This window comes from Hetaerina americana, unplaced genomic scaffold (assembly GCF_022747635.1).
Source record: "Hetaerina americana unplaced genomic scaffold, ioHetAmer1.1.p SCAF_4, whole genome shotgun sequence".
NCBI classification, from domain to species: Eukaryota; Metazoa; Arthropoda; class Insecta; order Odonata; family Calopterygidae; genus Hetaerina; species Hetaerina americana.
In genome coordinates this window covers 21,018,498-21,039,321 of record NW_027286985.1, presented here as the reverse complement: position 1 = coordinate 21,039,321, position 20,824 = coordinate 21,018,498, and the positions used below count along the sequence as shown (strand labels likewise).

General features: G+C 40.5%; 1 protein-coding gene across 8 annotated transcripts in view; it reads left to right on the top strand.

Annotated features, from left to right (window-relative positions):
* Nucleotides 1-20,824, top strand: part of Pax (paxillin) — a 483,495-nt gene that overhangs the window by 363,123 nt on the left and 99,548 nt on the right. For 7 of the 8 annotated variants that reach the window (XM_071590642.1, XM_071590639.1, XM_071590643.1 and 4 more), the window contains exon 2: nt 7,561-7,745. In XM_071590642.1, coding sequence (XP_071446743.1) covers nt 7,561-7,745 — 185 coding nt within the window. Of the gene's footprint in view, nt 1-7,357; nt 7,428-7,560; nt 7,746-20,824 lie in introns of those variants that run through there. The other variant, XM_071590640.1, reaches the window with a different exon arrangement.

The window sequence follows — 20,824 nt, the reverse complement described above, 5'->3', positions numbered from 1 at the left end:
CTTTCCACTCGTATCGACGATACCTCTCGAATGTAAATACTTACGGGGATGCCGGGAGATGATGCTACCCACCGTCGTCTTCTCCCCGCCCGCGTGCCGACCTTCCTCTCCTCTCCTCCCGAGGTCTTCATCACGGCGGTCGTCGAGGGGACAGCGACCCCCTGCAGTCGCCGTTCCCATGCTCCCCTTTCCTGGAATGTGCCTCCTTCCATCTGTAGGCGACCAGTTCTCCTCGTCTCCCTAATAGGTCCTTTTGTTTGCTAGGACACGTCTTCCGCCGTCTCGGCCGTCCAACTTCCGCCAAGGGGGTCTCTCGAGCGAACGGCGGAAAGTCTCCTCTCTTCGTCCCGCCCTCTTTTTTTTACGCATTTCACCATGCTGGCTCATCCCTTATACGGATCGGGTTGCATATTAGGGGCGACTTCACCGAAACATTTCCGGGGGCGTGCGGTTGATTTTATGACGCTGGGTCGTTCCTCGTCTTTGGGGATGGGTGTGAGTGGGAGACCCTTCCAACATTCCCTTTTGGCTGCGCGTTCCAAATGCCGAGAGTCGTCGATGGTATTCCGCCTTCGGGGAGAGAGATACTTATTTCGGTTTCGATGGACAGTCCCTGAAAACCAATGCGCTGATCAAATAGCTCTGCGAGCGCGTCCCCTCCTACTCCTCCCTCGCATCCATCTACCAATGCCTATCGCTCCAATTCACTTGGTGCAGGATACTTAATCTTTTCTTTCTTTCTTTCTTCCGTCCTCTTGTCTTCCGGTCCGAGAAGGCCATTATCCTGACCCATGCGAGAGCCGTTTGCTCCCATATGCTTGTCTGATCCGCCTTTGGTTTTTTTTATTCAATCCCTCAAACCAAATGTGAGAAATTTCGCGGCCTAGAAGTCATTCATCTTGCCACGGATTCGTGACAGGTACGTTCGAATCACCTGTCGAGGGAAATGATAATTTTTTTTCACTGTGAAATTGCTCGCGTTTGTGTGCATACCAGCGCTGGACTCCGCTTATATTACCGCTGCGGATTTTTCTGCCGTTTCATCAAGACTTTAAAACCCCTCGGAACATTTTTACCCTCTCCCAAGCCATGCTTTTTCGCTGGTCGAAGAGTCGTGAGAGATTTTTTGGGATTCTTTCATTTTACCCATTGTTGACGATTAAAAAGAGGTGTTTATAAACCAATCGGAATACTTGACAGCGTTTAAATGTTTTGCTCGGGCTTGCGTTTTACCCTTAATAAAGTTGCGCTCACCGTTTCGTGAGGCACGAAAATAACTCAAACCGACTAATTTTCTTCTTTTCTGAAACTTTGCCGAATCACGTCATCATCAATATTGCAATCTTAGGATTGGTTTACTGCAGCTTCTACTTTCTACTCTATTTGAATGCAAGGCTGCATAGTCTAGGGAGAATAATGTGGTGGTTTCCTGTTTCCCTCCACATTGCAGTACTGCGGCCGATACCGTGAACCTCACTCTCGCCCGCAGCTGTGGCAACTGATGCCGGGCCGACCCACTCGGTCTGCGCCACCAGTGACTAATGGTGAAACTGCTGCCTTTAACCATGGGTTCGGGGTAGCTTTTTATTAGGAGTCTATTTTTCTCGTTGCCTCGTTCCGGAATACCACTATTGTATTTCTTCTGTTAATGTGTGGTTGCCTCGTTCCGAAAAACCACAAACAAACTGTTTCAAAGCTGAAAAATTTTCGCCGGTTACGGGGATCGAACCAGCGACCTCCATAGGCAGTCTCGCTACCTCAGATCTACCCCCGGCCTGCCCCGAATGACGTACTCGTTTAAATTACCTTCAAGGGCAGTTGCGAATGCTAGAATTAGAGAGAGGAGGACATGTTACTGGATTTTTAAGGGAGGAGGTATCGTGCCGAACTCTGCGGAAGGCGGCGTCCTCATCCTTCGCGATCCCGCGGGCCGTGACCTTACCGGCCGTTCTCTGAACACGTTGAGTCTTGTGAACGATTCTGCAGGGTGCGAGAAGTGTAGTCGTCTCTTCAAAGAACTTATGTATAAGTATGCCGAAACGGTGCACGAATCTACGTCTTACATTAAAATCTGTGCTTAAAATTTTAAGCTTTAACTTGTCTGTATTATATTCCCGAAGAGTTCACAGGATTGTTTCCCACAAAATACCTTAATATTAATTATTATATCAATAATTATTATAACATAATAATTATTGCAGTGAGGCTCCTATTTCGGGTCGATAAAACTATGGAGTATTTAATTTGAGAAATACCTATCCGAAGCAACATTGCGGATCAGTTGTATTCAGGTGATGTAATTACGGGCGTGGGGATTTGGATCAGTTGCCCTTAACAGTCAGTCGTCATTAGATGGGGATGCCTAATATTCATAGGAGAGTAATATATATAATTGATACAATCTTGATAATTAACTACTGCTTAGGAATGCAGGTATAAGTTACTAAGCAGGTGGAAATTACGACGGCATAAAGATTGAAATAATGTAGAGCAAGGAAATAAAAGTTCTTGTGATTTGTTGGAGTTAGTAGTCGTTATGGACTGTCCAAAACCAATCTTTGACAGGTAGAACGATAAGAACGAGGTTCACTCATACCAACGGCTGGAGGGAGACTGATATTTCAACATTCAGCGATGAATTATGTACCAAGGTTGGATGTATGGATGAAGTTCGCACGCGTGTACTCTTTCGTCTCCAAACTTTGTATCGTATGCTAATCATCGCATTTCATTCACATGAAAAAAACAATGACGGTGATGAGTCAAAAATTCGAGATGGCATGTTTCGAAAACGACATTATCCGTCCACGTTCGCCGGACAAAATTTACTGAAACACTTGGATATCTTAGGCGAATTTACATGCATGTGGAATATTAAAGTTAATCCCACAAAATATCACGTTTTTAGACTTTTGCACGCAAAACAAAAACTACAAATTGAATGGTCCCCCCTCGCCCTTAACAACGATCCTATTCTCACGGTCCCGTGCATAAAATGTTTAGGTACAGGATGAACTTGGTTGACAAGCTAAAATTGACCTGTCACCTAAGTACTTATTTCAACCAGTGAACTCAAAGAGCAAGAATAGCTCCTGCTTCCTTATTGTGGTGGGAAAACACCCTCTCACTGAATTTAATTAATTTACGCCCATTTTTTACTTCGTCACCTCCAGTAAGCCCTTAGTTTTTACTCTAATTCACATCCCAATGTCAATACGTTATGGAGACTTGATATTGGTGGCAAATTTAAGCCACCGAGTAAAATTATTTATTATTTTAATGAATTTCCCCATGTTGAATAGTAAATCCGTTCATCCTGGGCAAATTTAGATTTATCTTTTGGCCCTCTTATTCCCGTTCCTTCGACCAACTCCGCCATCAATAACAAACTTCCTCCGTATAATATCCTCCCAGAGCCAGTTTAGTATGGACGATTCGTCAACGAAAAACTACGAAGACCAACTAACCCAATCATAGACTAATAGTACACACACACAATAAATGGCCACCATATAACGCGCAAAGACCCCACAGCATCAAACTTATAACCCACACCTAATACTATTTTGCGCTTCTTCAGTTTCCTGATTATAATGCCCACCTGTTAAGGAATGCTGAAGAGAGTAAACAAATTCAATTCGGCCTAGTTCTTCATGTTCATGATTTCAGGCAACTATGAACATTAAGATTTAGTTTAAATTAAATTTCCTGGTGGCAATACTAATAAACTGGTGTGTTAGTTTATTTACTTAATCATGCATCAGAGGTAAAAAGTAATGAGAACTTTGAAGCGCAAAGCATATCATCACGTTTGCCAAGTCTTACTGTCCGTTCTCAGACTAATAGTCTTCAGCGGTACAATTTTCGGCCGCGTTTGAAGCGTGTGCGAAGGCGGACATTTTCCATGCATGTGTGATTCAATGCAGGTGAATAAGTACTTCCAGATGGATTCGCTGACTGTTTTCTTGAAGTCGTCCTTGGTCCGTCCTTTTGATAAAACGTTACTTCCGTTCGGTCGCCCCTTTACTTTCAAACTCTTTTGAAACTTTTTCCACTTGATCTCCGGCTTGAATACGTATTTGAAATAGCTAGCACTTTCCCCGCGGTCGTAATTTCCTCAGTGGATGGTCGGGGAAGCGTGAAACTAATGGATGTTGCCTCAGTTGTCATGGAATCTCCGCCATTTACTCCAGTCCTCGGAGCAAAGGCTTATATTTGCTCCATTTATGTGACAATTTTCCTTTCATTTCAATTTCGTGAGCGAAAATGAGGGGAAACACTTAACGTCCCTCGCAACCTCAAGAGCTCCGTGTGGTTTCAGTAGCGAATGCTGTCTCATAAATGCCGACATGACGTGGAGACAACCAGTCAGCCATCACTCTGATCTAAAAAAAAGGCTTCTGAATGCAAAACTATTATGAAAATGAAGGTGGCATTTCCTTTCGGCTCATTTTGATAGAAATCCTTCGAATAAACTCGTTCACATTGATCTCTATTCAACTGGTGACCAACATCAGTTGTACATTCTTCACCCATTCTTGGCCTGCTTTGTGTAAAACAAGAAAGAAATTATGAATGAAGACGCAAAGGTAGCCAGGGAGAATCGAATTTCAATTTTTTCTTTTCTATTACTTAGGTAATTAAGTACTGTAATGGATCAATATTCTTAAGGTGATGGTGAATAAATGCTAGAATAAATTATAAATTAGTAATAAATACCCAGCTCTTAGTACCGAGAATCCTTGAGTTTTTCCCCGACTCGAATCTCACGAATATCGAATCCACAAATTCCCTCAGGTTTAGAATACCTGACCTTTCATGCGAGGGGTTACATCCACATTGCTTCACATGGATAAATTAATGGAAAATACGTATTCATAATTTGGGAGTCTCAAATTTTTCATCGAGGAATTCGGAATGGTTTAATTAACCACCGGTCTCTAAACCAATGCTAGGGGTTTAAGTGGAATCCATGAAATATATACCTGGAAAAATCGATGATGAATTAAGAAAACCTTCGATCTGGTTGTTTGTTTTTACATGGGAGGCGCGGTAGTCCAGTGGGTAGAGCACTTGGAGGGCCTGGGTTCAATTCTGGGTGTCGACACCTCTGGGCACCATCAGTTTCACCCAAGCTGTGTGATTTTGAGGATACCAGACCGTTTTGGGAAATCGCCGAAGGCATAGGGAAAGGAACAGCCTCCCCCCCCCCCCCCATTACCCCCTGGTGTGTGAATTTCACAGAGCTTTACCCGCTACGATACGTCATGGGTAGAGTATTTCCAGATTGAATCACTTGAATCCTTAGTAATACGCAGTGAGTTTTACCAAGGATTCAAAACGCAGATCATTAACCGGTTATTTCATCAACTAATCCTTATCCCCATCCGGAAGCGTAGTCTTTGAACTTTGGAAGATGTTACAGATTAGTTCAGAATATTGTAAGAAGGCTGCCATGACTGCATTTATAGGATAAGTTTTTAATACGTACAATTTGTGATAAACAGCTTTAATTTAATGATAGACCGGCACACAAGGGTTGTTGACGGTCTGAATCGTTTTAATAAATATCCACGTTATAAACATTTTGGCTTGGGTATACCGTAGTGACAATATAGAGTTCTTTATTATCCACGTATATTCCTGTATGATGCGTCTCTTGAGTTCTCTAATGGAAACAGATATTTTTTTTGTGTAAAACGGGGTTCTTTTGACGCGGAGCGGCGGGATTTTATTGGCCTCTCTTATCCAAGGAGTCGTGAACAACCTCACCATTGCCGCCCTAACGATATCCTCTGGCCTCCACGGCGAAGGGAAGCGCACATCGTAAAAGCGTGGGCGTGCTTTTTTTAAAAAAAAAGTCTTCAAGTGTTCCGCCATCTATCCGAGATAGGCAAGAATCCTTCGTGTGACATTCTCCCTTCCCCCTTGAAAAAACAGCGTGGCCTGGAAGGAGGGGGTCGCGATGTAGGCCTCTTCTCTCTCTCTCTCTCGTTCAGTCCGAGAGCGCACCTGTTGCGTTCATCCGATCGACGACGAGGCCTGCTCGCGTGATTGAATGACAATGGATCCGTCCTCCGCACCGTTATAAGCCGTAAGTGGCAATAGCGTGTGAGAGCGTACCCAGCGGAAGATGGGACATAAGCCGTCCATCTTTTGTTTTGTCCCGAATGCATTAATGTGGTGCGTGAAGCGAAGAGTCTCGGTCACTGTTCTCCCTCCCTGTTTCACTCGTCTCCGACCTCAAGGGGCAACAGGGACGTGCTTCACTGCTGCGGTTTTTGCGAATGAAACTACTTACCCACTGGTGGCCGATCCCGGTTTTATGAATAGAAACTTGTGCGTGATCGATGTACTAAATACAAAATTAATCCTTTTAATATCTCCTTTTTGGTTTGTAAAGTAATTCTTTTTCCCGTTCAACTTTTTATGCCCCGCGAGCCATCTTACGTATACTGTTTCCACCTCCAGCATAGCTATGTGAAGGACAGCGGTAGGGAAACGCGGTTGAGGGCATATAGGCATTGGTAACTTGGGTCTACACATTAAAAAACGAGTTCTTGTAAGTTTAGGAGTATTCTTTTTCGTATTAATTAGTGCTTTAAAGTACGGCGGTGTGTAGTGTCGTGGTCCATCGAAAACCTACTGTTAGCTACAGTCTGTGATAACTGAGTGCCATTGTAATCCGCATTGGTTTCAAGAGGTTGCCTATTACCACCACATACACCAACGTGAAATTTGGCAGGAAATCAAGACGGTTGAGGTCACCTGGTGGGACGCTACAACTTGTGTAATTCATTCACGTATTCAAGTGGGTTACAGTGCCTTTCCCTGTGCCACCTACAGCTGCCTTTCTAATTATCATCATCTTCAATAGCAATCAATCCTGAGTTTGGTTTGACCATTACATGTTCATTTTTGTCTTAGCGTTCATTCTGAAATCGTTTGTTCAGAGTATTTTGCGTGGTTTCTTTTGTTGCTCTTTCCTTTCACTTTGCCCTCCAATGCCGTCTTTAGCGAACTGTTGTGCTTTAAAATGTGTCCGGCAATGTGAGTCTTTCTATTGTTCATCGTTTTAAATAGATGGAAATAACTTTTTAGTATTTCTTCTCTCTTCGACGTATCGTAAAACTGCGTGCGTTTCATTTTCATAACTGCTATAGATTGGTAACCTAGTGGGTTGATCATTCGGGCTCCTAACGAAACACAAACTGACATTCATCACTACAATAAGACCCTCTTTAATTCCGCATTCTTTCTTCATCCCTTCCAACATGCCTATCCTATTTCTACCTAATTACAGACAGTTTTCCGTACGCCAGAACTTGTGGGAGACTGCAGGTGGTAAAGAAAAGGGAACACATGTACCCCCGGCTGGCGCGAATGCGGGAATTTGATGCGCTGCGAAGGGTTTATTGTTATTCCGAGTGAGGCTCTACTTTTCTTCTTGAATCACAAAGTTCCGGAATTGGAAAGTCGTACTGAAAGTGTTTGAGGGTTAATGTTATCTTTGTCATTCAGTGAACTAATTGTATGTTTCCTATCCTTTTATTTCCGCAGACGCCCTGCTTGCCGACCTCCAGAACACCATCTCGCACGGGGGTCCGGCGTCGCCCGGCGGTGGCTATGGCTCCCTTAACGGCCCGTCCTCGCGCGCCGGCGGGGGTGGAGAGCAGACGATGGAGAGGACCGTCCGCTACGAACACCGATCAGACCTCGGGTCATCCCCGCCTCCCCCGATATCGGTGAGTAAAACAAATCAATCCATAGGTTTAGAACTTGCGCCCCGGGACGCCAGCACCCCGCGATCGAAGAATTTGACTTAAAATTTGCTTATTTGTTCGTATTGTATTTCCCCCTACTTTGGAAAATTTTTCAACCGGAAAAAATTCTAAATGTTAATCCAATCACATGCAGCATTTGCACATCTAGTAGTCGTTTGAGATCATTTAGGTAATTTCTTCCTTTGTGTGAAAATGCTCAAATCATGTGCGGATTGAATTTCTCGAGCATGAGTAAATAATATTTTTTATTTATTTTATCTACCCTGCAAGCCACCGCCAGGGTGTGTGGCTGGGGGTGAATACGCACCAGAATAATTTTACCCGAACATGACCCTACCGCGGTCGGGCAATGCTATTATGATCCCCTATCGTTCGTGGAAAAAATGACATATTAAATCTATCTGTTCTACATTTAATCTCTCTAATTTTACTAACGTGATCTCTCCTACGTCGTACAATGGGAGTAATAATATATTTTCAACATCACTGCCCAATAGACCTTCCCATTTGATGCAAGAGCTTCAATTTGTAATTAAACCATCGCTCCGTGAGTGATTCCCAGCCTAGCCGCTCTTATATTTTGGATACGCTACTAAGTTTTTCACAACAACGTTTTACAAATCTAGCTCCTCTGCGCTGCACACGATTCAATGCGGCAATTAATCCCACTTCGTGAGGATCCCATATACATGCAGGCGACCTTGTTTATGCTAATGTTGGGGTAGCAACAGCAGGAAAAATGAATGAGCGTTCAACTACGAAGTTTCGCTGTTTGCAGTCGCTTACGTAAATTTTTAAACGGCTCGGAGAAAAATGGTAGGTTATTCACGATTATCTTCGTTAATGCCGTGTGTGTTATTAATCCGACTTAGTCGGTCATATAGAGGAAATTTATTAAGGTTCACGGCAATAAAAAATCTATGTTAATTTCAATAAAAAAATAATCCCAGGGTTCTTTCAGAAATAGCGTCAAACGAACTCATGAAGGGAACATACAGGTACCTGTACCAATGGAAGCCTCACATATTAATTACAGTTATAGTCTAAAAATGTAATGCGTGTGTTTTTACTCTTGCTTATCTCGCCAATTTAATCAGAACTGCATGAAGAGCCGGAAAAGCATTCGAAATAAACCTGCAAAGCAGTGTCGAATCTGTAGCCGACATTTTTTGCTGATTTTTTTTAGTTTTGTGGTTTCCATTGCCTCGTTAGCCCCCTCACTCATCCTTGGCGTGTTTCAAGGAGATGGTTTTAGCTTTGAAAAAAATCCAGGTTTTCGCCTTTTAGAAAAAAACTAAATTCGTTTCTGAAGCACTGCTCGTTATCGCTGTGGTTTCTCAATTCGGAAGGATAATAGCTTTGATATTATTGGACGCATTGAGTCTGAAGTCCTCTGCGGAAGTGTTTATCAGTATGCGTACATTCACTGACATCCCCCACATTCGACGTGATAGAGAATTGCATTACATCTTTGAGGATATTATTCCATATTTATACCTGCTGAAGTGTGTGAGGAGTTGCGTTGATTTGATTGTCTAATATACGATGTATAAATATTTTGAAAGAGTTACGTATTATTAAATATCTTGCATACATAAATACCTGATCTCTTGCATTAATTGGAAAGATGTCTCTTTTGAAGTGATGTTTAAAATGGATTATTACCCCCATCGTATTACGGTAGGAGAGATCATGTCAATAAAATTAGTGAGCTTAAGTGTAGAACAGGTGTCCTTTTTTAAACGAACGACAAAGGATCAGAATGAAATTATCCGACCGCGGTATGGATCATATTCGGGTCAAAATTAGTGTGGTGTGTATCCATCTCTTGCCACACGCCCTGGCGGTAGTGTGCAGGGACTAAAATATCTATATCTATCTATTATTTTCTATATTTTTGACATTTGCAAACTACTTGTGTTTTTTCGTTTTTAATATGCACAGGATAAATGCACTTGTAATTTTCTCTCTTCAAAATTGAGCACCACTGTTCTCAAATCATTCGTTATTTTGAGCAAATGAACGCCGAAAACTCTGTTAGTTAATTTATTTGAATTTCGTTGTTAAATTTCAATTCTTATTCACATTTTAAATATATTTTAAAGAGGATGTATTACATTATTTATAAGAATGCCTCTTTGTGGTGCCCGTGAATAATATAACTCCTGGGAGACCAATTGATTAGTATTACATTTGACGAGGACTGTATTCAATCACTATACGTGTATTTTCTTAAAACAGTTGAAAGCATAATGTTGTGTAGATAAGTTTTTAACATTTTTTATTAGTATTTACCTTTTTGGTGCATTGTTGGTCTATTAATTCTGCCTAAGAAATAATAGATCAGTACGTCTGTTCATTAGCTCGGTATAATTTTGTATTGTTAATTTTTTAATGAAATTTTCACGTTGTCGTGTGCTGTGAATTCCGGGGGAAGGAGAAAATACCTTCGCTTAAAGTCACCGATCTTTTTCCAAGGTGCAATAATCATCGCCAGTAATAATAGTCGCCAGTAGTCATTGTTTCGCATGAAATGCAGGCCAATTATTGAGCAAATTAATTCCCAGTTTGCAGTTTTGTTGAATGCCAGAGATGAAACTATTTTTTGTTCCGTGGAAGTCGTCCTCTTTGTATGTTTTCAGCGGTTTGCAGCGACCCACACTGGAAGTTTGCATACTTACGGTAGTCGCACCATCCCATCGCCTCTAATTGGAAAAGCGGTAATGGGGGCCGATATTTTAATCGTGAAATATTCGTCGGTTTTCGGATGTGTACCGCTTATATGAGTTATAATATAGTTTCAACCATTCTGAGCATATTAAAGAGCAAGTAAAAATTATTAATTTTGTTGGACAAATATTTCTACCTTTTTGATTATTTATTAGCCAATTATGCGGCGATATTCTCATGAATTTCAAATTATTGATGCCTAAAGGGTTAGTTTTCGATGTTAAAGTAAGCAACCGTAATCAAGTCATTGTTTAGTTCTTGCACTTTTCCGTCTTACGTACGTACCTTCACAGTATTAAACTTACGGTCGCTTTATTATATTGTTTTCACGATACATGAATTTTTCAAATGTATTCATTATTTTCATTATTTGAGGAATTAAACTTGGAATATTATATTGAACATAATAAGTTGGAATAGCATAAGGAGCATCATAAGTTGGAATATTATTTGGGACATAATCTAATATACCTGTAGTATTTAAAACGCAGTGGAAGTCACCCGAGAATGAACTGAAACACAGTTCATTGTTTCGCGTCTTCGATTCATTCGGGAATAACAACGTTGATGAGTGCCAATGTCACTTGCACCTTTTTCTTAGGTCAATGACTTAATGTACCTTGGTAAGAATTTGTTATGAGGTACCATTGACATGTTCCTTGACGGAAGACGGAATGTTCTTGGCATCGACTGAGTTACCTTCTGATTTAATCTTCGGAGAATGAGAGCGAGGCGTCTTTTGGCAACGTAGAGCATTATAACATTGGTATTCCACCAGTAGCGTTTGCCTGCCTCGAAATAAAAAAGTTTTTAATCGTTCTTTTTCCGTAGTTAACGGGGTAGTCTTCTTACGGGATGCATTTATTGTATGCTGTATTGTCTTCGCTCTCGCGTGCCAGTTGCTAGGGTAGAAGACAGTACTTCGTTCAAGTATTGCGAGAAAGCCATTCAATCGCTGTGATTCGCAAACGTGTTTTTTCTCTCTCACTCTCTGTGACTGGCGGTCTCTAAATACCGCTCCATCCGTTTCTTTCCCACACCCTTCCCGCAGCCCCCCCCCTCCTATTTCTCTCCCCCCCCCCTTCCCGCCGCATATAATGAGGTTTAGAAGCTCCTCGCTGTTTGTTAGCACCCCGAAAACACGAATGAGTGGTCAAAAAATGCGAAACGTCATCGCGTATGACAACAACTGTACGAATAAGGCTGTTAGCGTTGTTAGAAAGAAAAACTGCACAATGTATCGTAACTGTTTACGCGTTGGTATAGTTGCACCCAAACCTCTTTTTATCAGAATATCAAATCGCCGCGTTCGTTCACAGGAGATATTCCTCTACGAGTTCACCTTTGCTCCCCTTCCCTATTCACGTTGGTCTATGGCATTCACTTAGTAGCATCTGACCTTCGTGGGTATTCTTGGTCATAATATGAAGTAGCAACCGTACTGATCCACGATAGAATATTTTTAAATCGGATTTTCATGGAATTCTAAAATAAGCACAAACTTAATTTCCATTTAAGTCATGTATCGATATGAATAAAGTGATACGTTCTGTTTCTCTATTATATTTTTTTTATTTTACAAAATTACGTTGCAATTAGGCAAATTTCCTGGTGGCAACGGTCAGGTTAGGTCAAAGATAACTACTAACAACGAAAATTACATACGAACACATAAAAACAGATAAGAGACAAAATATTTTTACATAATGACACTTCCACATCACATACAAACAAACTTCCACATCACATACAATATGCCGTCCACATCACATACAAACAATATTTTCAAAACTACAGTGAAGTTTATTACCCAGTGGCTACTTTACATTTCAACTTAAAACTTCTAAAATTGGATGGAAAGGGCTCAAACAAACCTCCAGGCAGCTGGTTCCAATCAATAATGGTTCTATTTAAAAAAGAGTATTTTTTCTTATTGGTTTTTTGAGTCCTTATTTTTATTTTGTGGCTATGGTCGTTTTTTCCCTTAAAGTTAGGCTTTTCTATCCCTTGCCATAAATCTTCCCACGCTTCGTCCTTTTTAACAATTCTATGCATCGCGCCTAACCTACTCCTTTTTCTTCTATTTTTCAAACTCTCCCATTTCAGTACATCTAACGTATCCGTGACACTATCTGTTCTTTTGTACCTTCCGAGTACATATCTTGCTGCCTTTCTTTGAACTTTTTCTATCTTTTTAATATGTCCCACCTCATATGGATCCCATACTATGGAGGAGTATTCTAGGATAGGGATAACCAGTGCCTTATATGCTTTTTCTTTTGTGGCTACGCTACTTCCTTTTAAATTTCTCATCACCCAATGCAATACTTTAAATGCCTTCCGTGTCAAATTATCTACTTGGACTCCCCACCCAAGATCCCTAGTTAAATAAATGCCTAAATATTTGCATTGACTAGTACATGGGATTCTTTCTCCAAAGAGAGTGTAAATTTCCTTTTCTGCATTCTTTTTATTTGAAAATTTAATATGCTTACTTTTATATATATATTTATACAATTTATCCCGAGGGCACGTTTTTGTATATTTGCGACTTTCGTTACACGAAGCCTCACTGGTTGATATTAGTCATATCAATACCATCCTTTTATGGAGGTCCACATCTCCTTTTTCATGTTAAGTACTATTGACGTCTTGACCTTCATTTTCATTGGGTTTTGTGTCCAATTGTAGGTGTGGACGAATGATAAGAGCCATTTCGATTTGAATGCGTTTCTAATATTTAATCATGGGCTAATATTCATTGAAGAGTGTAAATTTTATGTATGTATTATCTCGAATTTTTAACCACAGATCTCACTTTTCCTCTCTTTCTATTTTATTTGTTTCCATTTCTACTCCTATCACTTCCTCAGGGCAATTAAAGCAACCTAATGCTATGAGATGTCGATTCAAGGGTTGTAAATCCACTGCAATGTTTTTTTCCAATTAAATGGCATTGCCAGGCATCACTAAATCGTTTGCTTAAGACTAAAACGCATGAAATGTGTTAATTTAAATAATTTATATCTTTAATGTTGTAAATCACATTAATGTAACGGTTCATTTATGTTATTAAAATACTCATATAGAGCCATTAATTCCAAGTTAAGCCTTTAAATTATTTTGTTTTGGTCGTGAAATTATATTTATCCCCTGGGATGCCTCCGAATTGAGATAGCTTTCCCTATTGTTTTTAGAGGGTATTCCTCCGAGCAAGAGCCATTCACTGGCTCTTAGATATCGGCCTTTTTATAAATCGACCTAGATTCGAGGAGACTTCACAGAATTGCTCACTACGTGTCGCGTTAAAAATAGAGCCTCATTTTCTGGTTTCTAAACCGCTTCGACGTTGGCACGCGTCGAAAAGAGCAGATACGAAAGTTGCCGCTCAGTGATCAGAGCTGAGCGCCTCGCCGAAGCGGGTGGCGGTTTCTCAAACTCGGTGCGTTTGCTCTTCTTCCTCCTTCGCAGTGCCTCCAGGAGATGGCAGGATGCTGCCATCGCTCGAAGCGTGATGATACGAATAGGTGTTTGAGCGGGTTTGTTTGCATTTACAGGATTTTGTGCACGTAATTTAATTTGTTTCTTCACATTTGTGTAAAATTTAGTTAACTCCTGCATTGCGTATAAATAATGCGTGTCTTTGAATCTCATGACCATTTAAAAAATATTATATCTATACAGTAGAACGGTATTTGTTTAAATATAGAGTGAGCGCATTATTTTCTTTACAATAAGTATTTCCTTACGTAAAACAGGGAGGTATCGAGGATTGAGGGCATTGCCATTTAATCGAGTAGAATGGAGGGCTGCAGTAAATCAATCATAGGATTGAAATACTGATGATGATGAAGTTTTTCCTTCCTAAGTTGGTTTAATCAAGTCATATATGATTAAGCATACGGAATAAGTGTATAAGCTACCTGGTGCTTGTTGGGAAATGACGCATTTCTTATGTTGTATTATTTTAAATTTGTATTTATTACACTTCATGTTTCCTGTGCATGATTCGGAGCTCCCTTCATTTGAATTTGTCTGAGCCAATGCTTTTGAAATAGGCGATAATCTATGAGAATGTCCTCTTCCCTCGGCCATCCTAAGATAAATAATGAATATGAATGAAAAGCCAATATGGCTTTGGGGATTAACTTTATCGGAGTGTTCTAATCCCAGGATTTTTCGTTTCAAACTAATAGTATTTTTAGGTAGCGGACATGGCGACATGCTCTGCGGTCATAATGAAGCATTAAGTCGCACAGGCGAGAAGTAATCCAACACTGCATTAAACAGCATTCACTTGGTATGGCAGTTTAGACCTTAAGAAAACCATTAGACCGTTTTTGGATTTCTTGGCAGGGATATCCGTAAACACGAGGATACTGGAGTTACGTTGGAGTGACTACTCCGAAACACACCGAACTCTCCGAATTAGCACGCTGACTGACGTAATAAGGAATTGGGTTATAAATAGAGAAAAGAGGGCATGCAACTTAGCCCGCCAAGAATGTTGTAGGAAATTGTCGAACGGCCTCTTCACTTCATCTAGTTTAGTAGACTAACCTTAACTTTTATCCGAGGGGTGTAAATAAAGTAATAAACCTGATTTTTTATTCTATAAACATTACAATTCCGCATAATCTACCCACGAAGGAATTTCCTTCGGAAGCCACGCAGCGAATTTTCAACCTTGGAAAGTGAAAAAAAGTCACAGCGACTCAAGTCAGGGGAATAAGGGGGCGGAGATGCTACAGGGATGTTTTTCTTGCCAAAAACTCATATTCGGCACCATTTTCGCGTAAATTTTCCTCATCCCCAATGCATTGGTCAGAACCTTTTGAGGTTTGTGTCAAATGCAACAGCTCCAAGATCATTCGGACCGTCACGCGACGATCAGAACGCACAAGATCGTGGATTATTGTGACACTTTCGACAGTTTGCACTTCCGGATCTTCCGCTACGAGTTTTATCTTCAATCTGCTCTCTTCCTTATGAAAATACCTTAAGCCATCTGAAGACCTGAGCCTTTGACAAAACATTGTCTCCATAGTCCTGCTGAAGCTTTGCAAAATTTTCTATTACACTCTGGCTAAGTCTGAAGTCAAACCTGATAGCACAACGTTGCTTGAATTGATGTAATTCGGTTTCAGAACGTAATTAAAAAAATTAATTTACCAAAAAATTTCCTTCGGGCAATTTAATCACTCTACGGAGTTCAAACTCATGCTGAAAAAGCTTCACATGCTGCCCCGCCTTCTATCTGAACGGAAAGTCCCCCGAGGTAGATAGATCAAACCCTACGCTCTACCAGTCTCATTACTTTATTTACACAACTCTTAATCTCTTCATCTACATGATTGTATAACTGTAAGTATTAAAGCAATTGATGTTAGAAGTTCAGAAATTTTACTTTCATTCCGTGCGTATAAACACGAGAGGTATCTTACGCGTAAGTTTCTTGCAAATCGGAAAGAGGGTTCCTATACCTTGAATGCCGAAAGTAAGACACGGTTTCTGTTTTACGTTTTTGAGACTACCCGGGCGTTTATTTTGATATCGGTATTTCATTTCGAATTTCTGTATTTAAATTAATTTTAATGCCAGACGAAAGACATTTGTGGTTTTGATAAGAAGAAGAATCGGCGACTGGAATCTCTCTGGAAGCGCACAGTATTCGAAGTGAGTGCCACAGGAAAGGGTCCACTGGTGAGAGAAAACCCGAGGAAGAGAGGGACAAAATAGATTAGGCGAAAAGTTGACGAAGTGGGGTTAAAGGGCCAAACGCTATTTTTGCGAAACGAACGGATTGTAACCTTCGAATGAGAAAAAATGCATTGAGTAATGGTGATATAGTATATCACTTTTGTGATGCAGGAAGAAATTTTGCGACTTTCGACATTCATTACCCATAGATCCTGTGAAATATTTCTCCACAGCCACTTAATTTTCCGGATGCGAATCCTCTCCGCAGACGCTTTCCGGGAGAACTGCTAAATTATATTAATTACCTGTTAATCAAATTAATAGCATCTCTCTACGAATTTTATATTTCGGTTCCAATAATATCGCGTTGTTAGTCATAGATATGACAAGTTATTTATCCATTCCGGCAATACGTATGTGCCGGGACATAAAATCACGAAATTATTGTGGTCGCTTGAAAACGCTTTCATAGTTTCTTATACTTTCCAACAATGTTCGCGCTATATCTTGTTGAATTAGAGGGTGTACCTAGTATTAAATAGAGAAGAATATTATGATTTAAGTTCAAGAACGATCGTATATTTGGTCCTACCACGATTTGGGCCTGCATGATGTCTTACCGAACCTGTTGTACAGTTCCTCCCTCCATCTATTTCATCCCCGAACGTTAAAGGTAATGTCTCAAGTATGTCGTGAGTAGTAATAAGTGGTAATAAATTCAGTGGTATCAGGCGCAACCTTGTGAAATCGCCTCTTGATGAACTAGAATAAATTTGTAGATTTCAACAAACTTAAATACGGTACGACCAGTTTCTTCACATATGTGATATCTTCAAGACTTTAAAACTTGACATTGGTGCGGAACGGAAAAGATGAAACGGAGTGCACTGGCTTATTCCAAAATTCTGACATCATTTCTTCCAAGAAAAACGTTTCGCCAATAAATAATCATAAACATCCCTGATTCCCCGCGATTTCCACCGTTTCACGGAAGCTTTCCCCATGATCTTTACCACAACCTCTCCTCCCATCCACCAAAACCTCCCCGTGATTTATCGTCAAGGAGTATATTTTGACTCTTTTCGTGGATTCGAGGGAGTTAGGAAAAAAATTCTGCTCCTTAAAAACATATTTTTTTATAAATGTATTTTAACCTGGTTTATTTTTGTTTCCCTATTTTTATTATCCCATCGAAGCAGTGGCTTTCCCCTCTGTTATCTCTGGCATCTGTCGAACACTTTCCCCCACTCCTTCCCCCATCACAGCCCTGATTTCCTCTCTCCTCCTCCCCGGAGTTCCCGGTTCCTCCTTTGGATCCACGGTCGACGTTTTGCTCCTTTCGTCTGTCCCCACTCAAAACACTCCAGCAGGGAATTGAGATCGTTCATATCACGTTTCGCTGTGAACACCTCTCTTTAAAACATCACGTCCGGACGGAGTTTTTATTATTAATTTAGTTTCCTCACATTCAAAGTAGGCTGTCGTTTGTTGTGTTATTTTTTTATGATGCTCTTCCTGGATTTTCGCTAATTAGGCTGAATTTATCATGTAGCATCCAAAATCACTTTAACCTACTGTAAGGTTAGTTTAATAGCCGAGGGTATGGTTCACCTTGTAGTAACAATAATCCCTCTGCGGCGGGCCCTATAGAGGAGTCTGTACTAAAATCCCCGTACGCCGTGTGGAATTCACATCTTTGGGTAAGGAGGCCAGTTCTTTTCCCTGTGTCAACTTTGGTGTCCGTGAAAGACATGGTACACGTTGGATGACATTGATACGGTAAAACTGATGACTCCAGAGGCATCACCCGGAATCGAACCCGGGTCCTCCGGTCAGTAGCCCGACAGATTTATTTTAGGTCATGCAAGGTAGTGGCGATTAGGCCCGTATCTGCCACAGGGACCTCTACAGTTTTTTAATGCTCCTTCGTGAATCCATGGCCCATTATATTAGGTTTTGTGAATTTGGCGGTTTTTCACATTTCGATCATTTTCACTGGATAATCTCACATCCATTTCATTATTGATTACTATTTTTTCTATAATTCCCTCTTGTTTCTCATTTGGATTATTATATTTAATTTTAATTCTTAATAAAGGTGGTTTACATTTTTGTAAATTATAATCCTTAATATATTAGAGCATCATCCATTGAAACATTGAATTTGAAACATGATCTAATTTAATTATTCAGACTACTTAATATTTTCAAAATAGAATGTATTAGCGGAGATAAAGGGGCTTAATAAGTATTTTCTCTGACAACTGTCACACACAAGTATACGCGATATCCATTTTGTACCATAATAATTTAAGTGTTAAATGGAGATAAGACCAATTTGATAGAAAAAGAAAACTCGCTCAGCATAAAGGCGAGGGAGCGTCTTAAGACTCGCATGTTTATTATGAAAGTGAGGTAATAACAGGCTCTTTTAAGTTGAGGAAAATGATGGCCACTCTCCTGACCACTGTCAGTAGAATAGATACCCTTAAACCAGAGAGATTCCCGTTAATGCAGGCTGTAAAGAGAGGGTGAAATTCTTTGAAGACCGGTTGACAGAATTTCACTCAGTGAAGTCTATAAATGCTGTCTGAACTCATTAGAAATATAGATCATTTTTAATCGCAATTAATTTTTCTTGATCAGCTGCTCACATTGCCGTATTGGCTGTATGGCACGTTACTGTACTTCGTATTGAAATGGAAGAGGAAAACTCGTATTGCATGGCCTGATGATGTTTTTATTGAAACATTTCCGGATTAAAATTTGAGAGTTAATTCTCCCAGAATCTGGAGATACTTGCTATTATGCAGGCTAACCGATAGAGATCGGTATGCTAGCATCATATTCGATGGTGACAGCAATACTAAATGGTTAAACGGTTAAGTAGCGGATAACAGGAAGATACAACGCCTAATCATACCACATTTATGATTGCAGTTAAGCTGCGGAAATCACAATATTGTTAATCATTCTTTCCCAGGAGCTATTGTCCCATGGAAAAATATGCTACTCTTTCGTGACACGAGTCAGCCGTGGAAAATCTCAGTTCCTTTAGTCGCCAGTGGATCCCCATGTTCTGTTATTCCCGCGTTTTCAGTGGCCGGGTGACGCGCAGGTGTTCAATGCCTACAACGGCACCGGGTTTTAATTTGGCCATATTGACTTGGTTGTATGGAGCTTTAAGCGAACTATGGAACTATGGATCTACAGTGTTACCTAAACAATAACTCTCGTCTTCTCTCCCGCCCTTGCCTCCCCCACCCCCGTCTCCGAGAATAGGAATGGGATGGATATCTGTTGAGCCTTCCCCCGCTCCACTCCCTCCTTCCAGCTCCAGACTCGCGGAAGGGACGGATGGGTTGCTGGCGAAAAATCTTTGGTGCGCCGCGGTCTTAAATGGTCTCGGAGACAGCCATGACGTATCTCCCGATTCGGCGCCAGCTGGCGCCATCTCCGGTACACCTCACCCCTCCCTCTCCTCTCTCCCATTTTTTCCGGTTCATTTCACTTTTCGTTCCCATTCCCTTTTCCGATTCTCTTTAGCTACGTGTTCCTTCGTTGATCATTCTCATGCCGTACTTATCTAGGTTCACCTTGGTGAATGTTTTTGTTGTACAAGCTCCATTCAGATTTTCTACAAGGTTAAAAAATACATAGATTAATTGAAGAAGCCGAGGCAATTAATTTAATGTTCCCAGAAATATTTAGAATGTTTGAAAGGGCATCCAAGGGAGTTGTTTGGTCACGTGTGTCGAAGAGTTCCGAGTATAATATGGTAATTAACGTTAATCAACTTATAATTTTTTCACCCTTTGGAGCAATGCCCTTTATCTGGCATGAGCCATGAACTCCTCTCCAGGATCTTTATTCCTTATGAAATTTCTAATTCAATCTCCTTTCTTCCTGTTTCTCCGCTTAACTTTTCCCAAAATACATATGCTCTACGTTCTTTACTAAGTGAACTTGCTTGAATAGGATAAGTTAAAAAAAGGTGGTTTGTGGGCATATAATTCAACTTGTGTTTGCTTTCCTTTGGTACACACCTTATGACCTTGTGAACAAACAAATTTAGTACTGCGATGTGATCATTCAGCTCCATGCAATAGGTATGAAGTAATTCTTCGTCAGTGAAAATTACTGTGCGAGAGCAATCTACCCATTATTGATTTAGTAGTATCTCAATCATTTACATTATTACGGAACCAACTGTCAGTTATTTTTTTAATTCTTGTTCGCGTCAATTTTATTTGAATGTGTAACCAATTTTCAACTTTAAATCATACACTTATTTCGAAATGCCAAATTTCGTGACGGAAAATGCTTATTTTCATCTATTTCAGCTATTAAAATTTCATCGATAAACCATCGATTTCGTGAAGGGTGTAATGATTGTGACACGAAGAAGTAACTATTGTTTAGTCATACTGCTCTGAGAATGTCCTCTCAAATGACGCTGTGATAACTTCATGTCGGCTTTGCCCTCGCTTTTTTCAGCATATTGCCGCAAAATGTCCGGCTTCATTTCCCCGTTGTTTGCACACGTAAGTTCGGAAGAATTCTTCTGTATTCGTATTATGATGTACAACTTTTTGAGACTGTTAGAGATA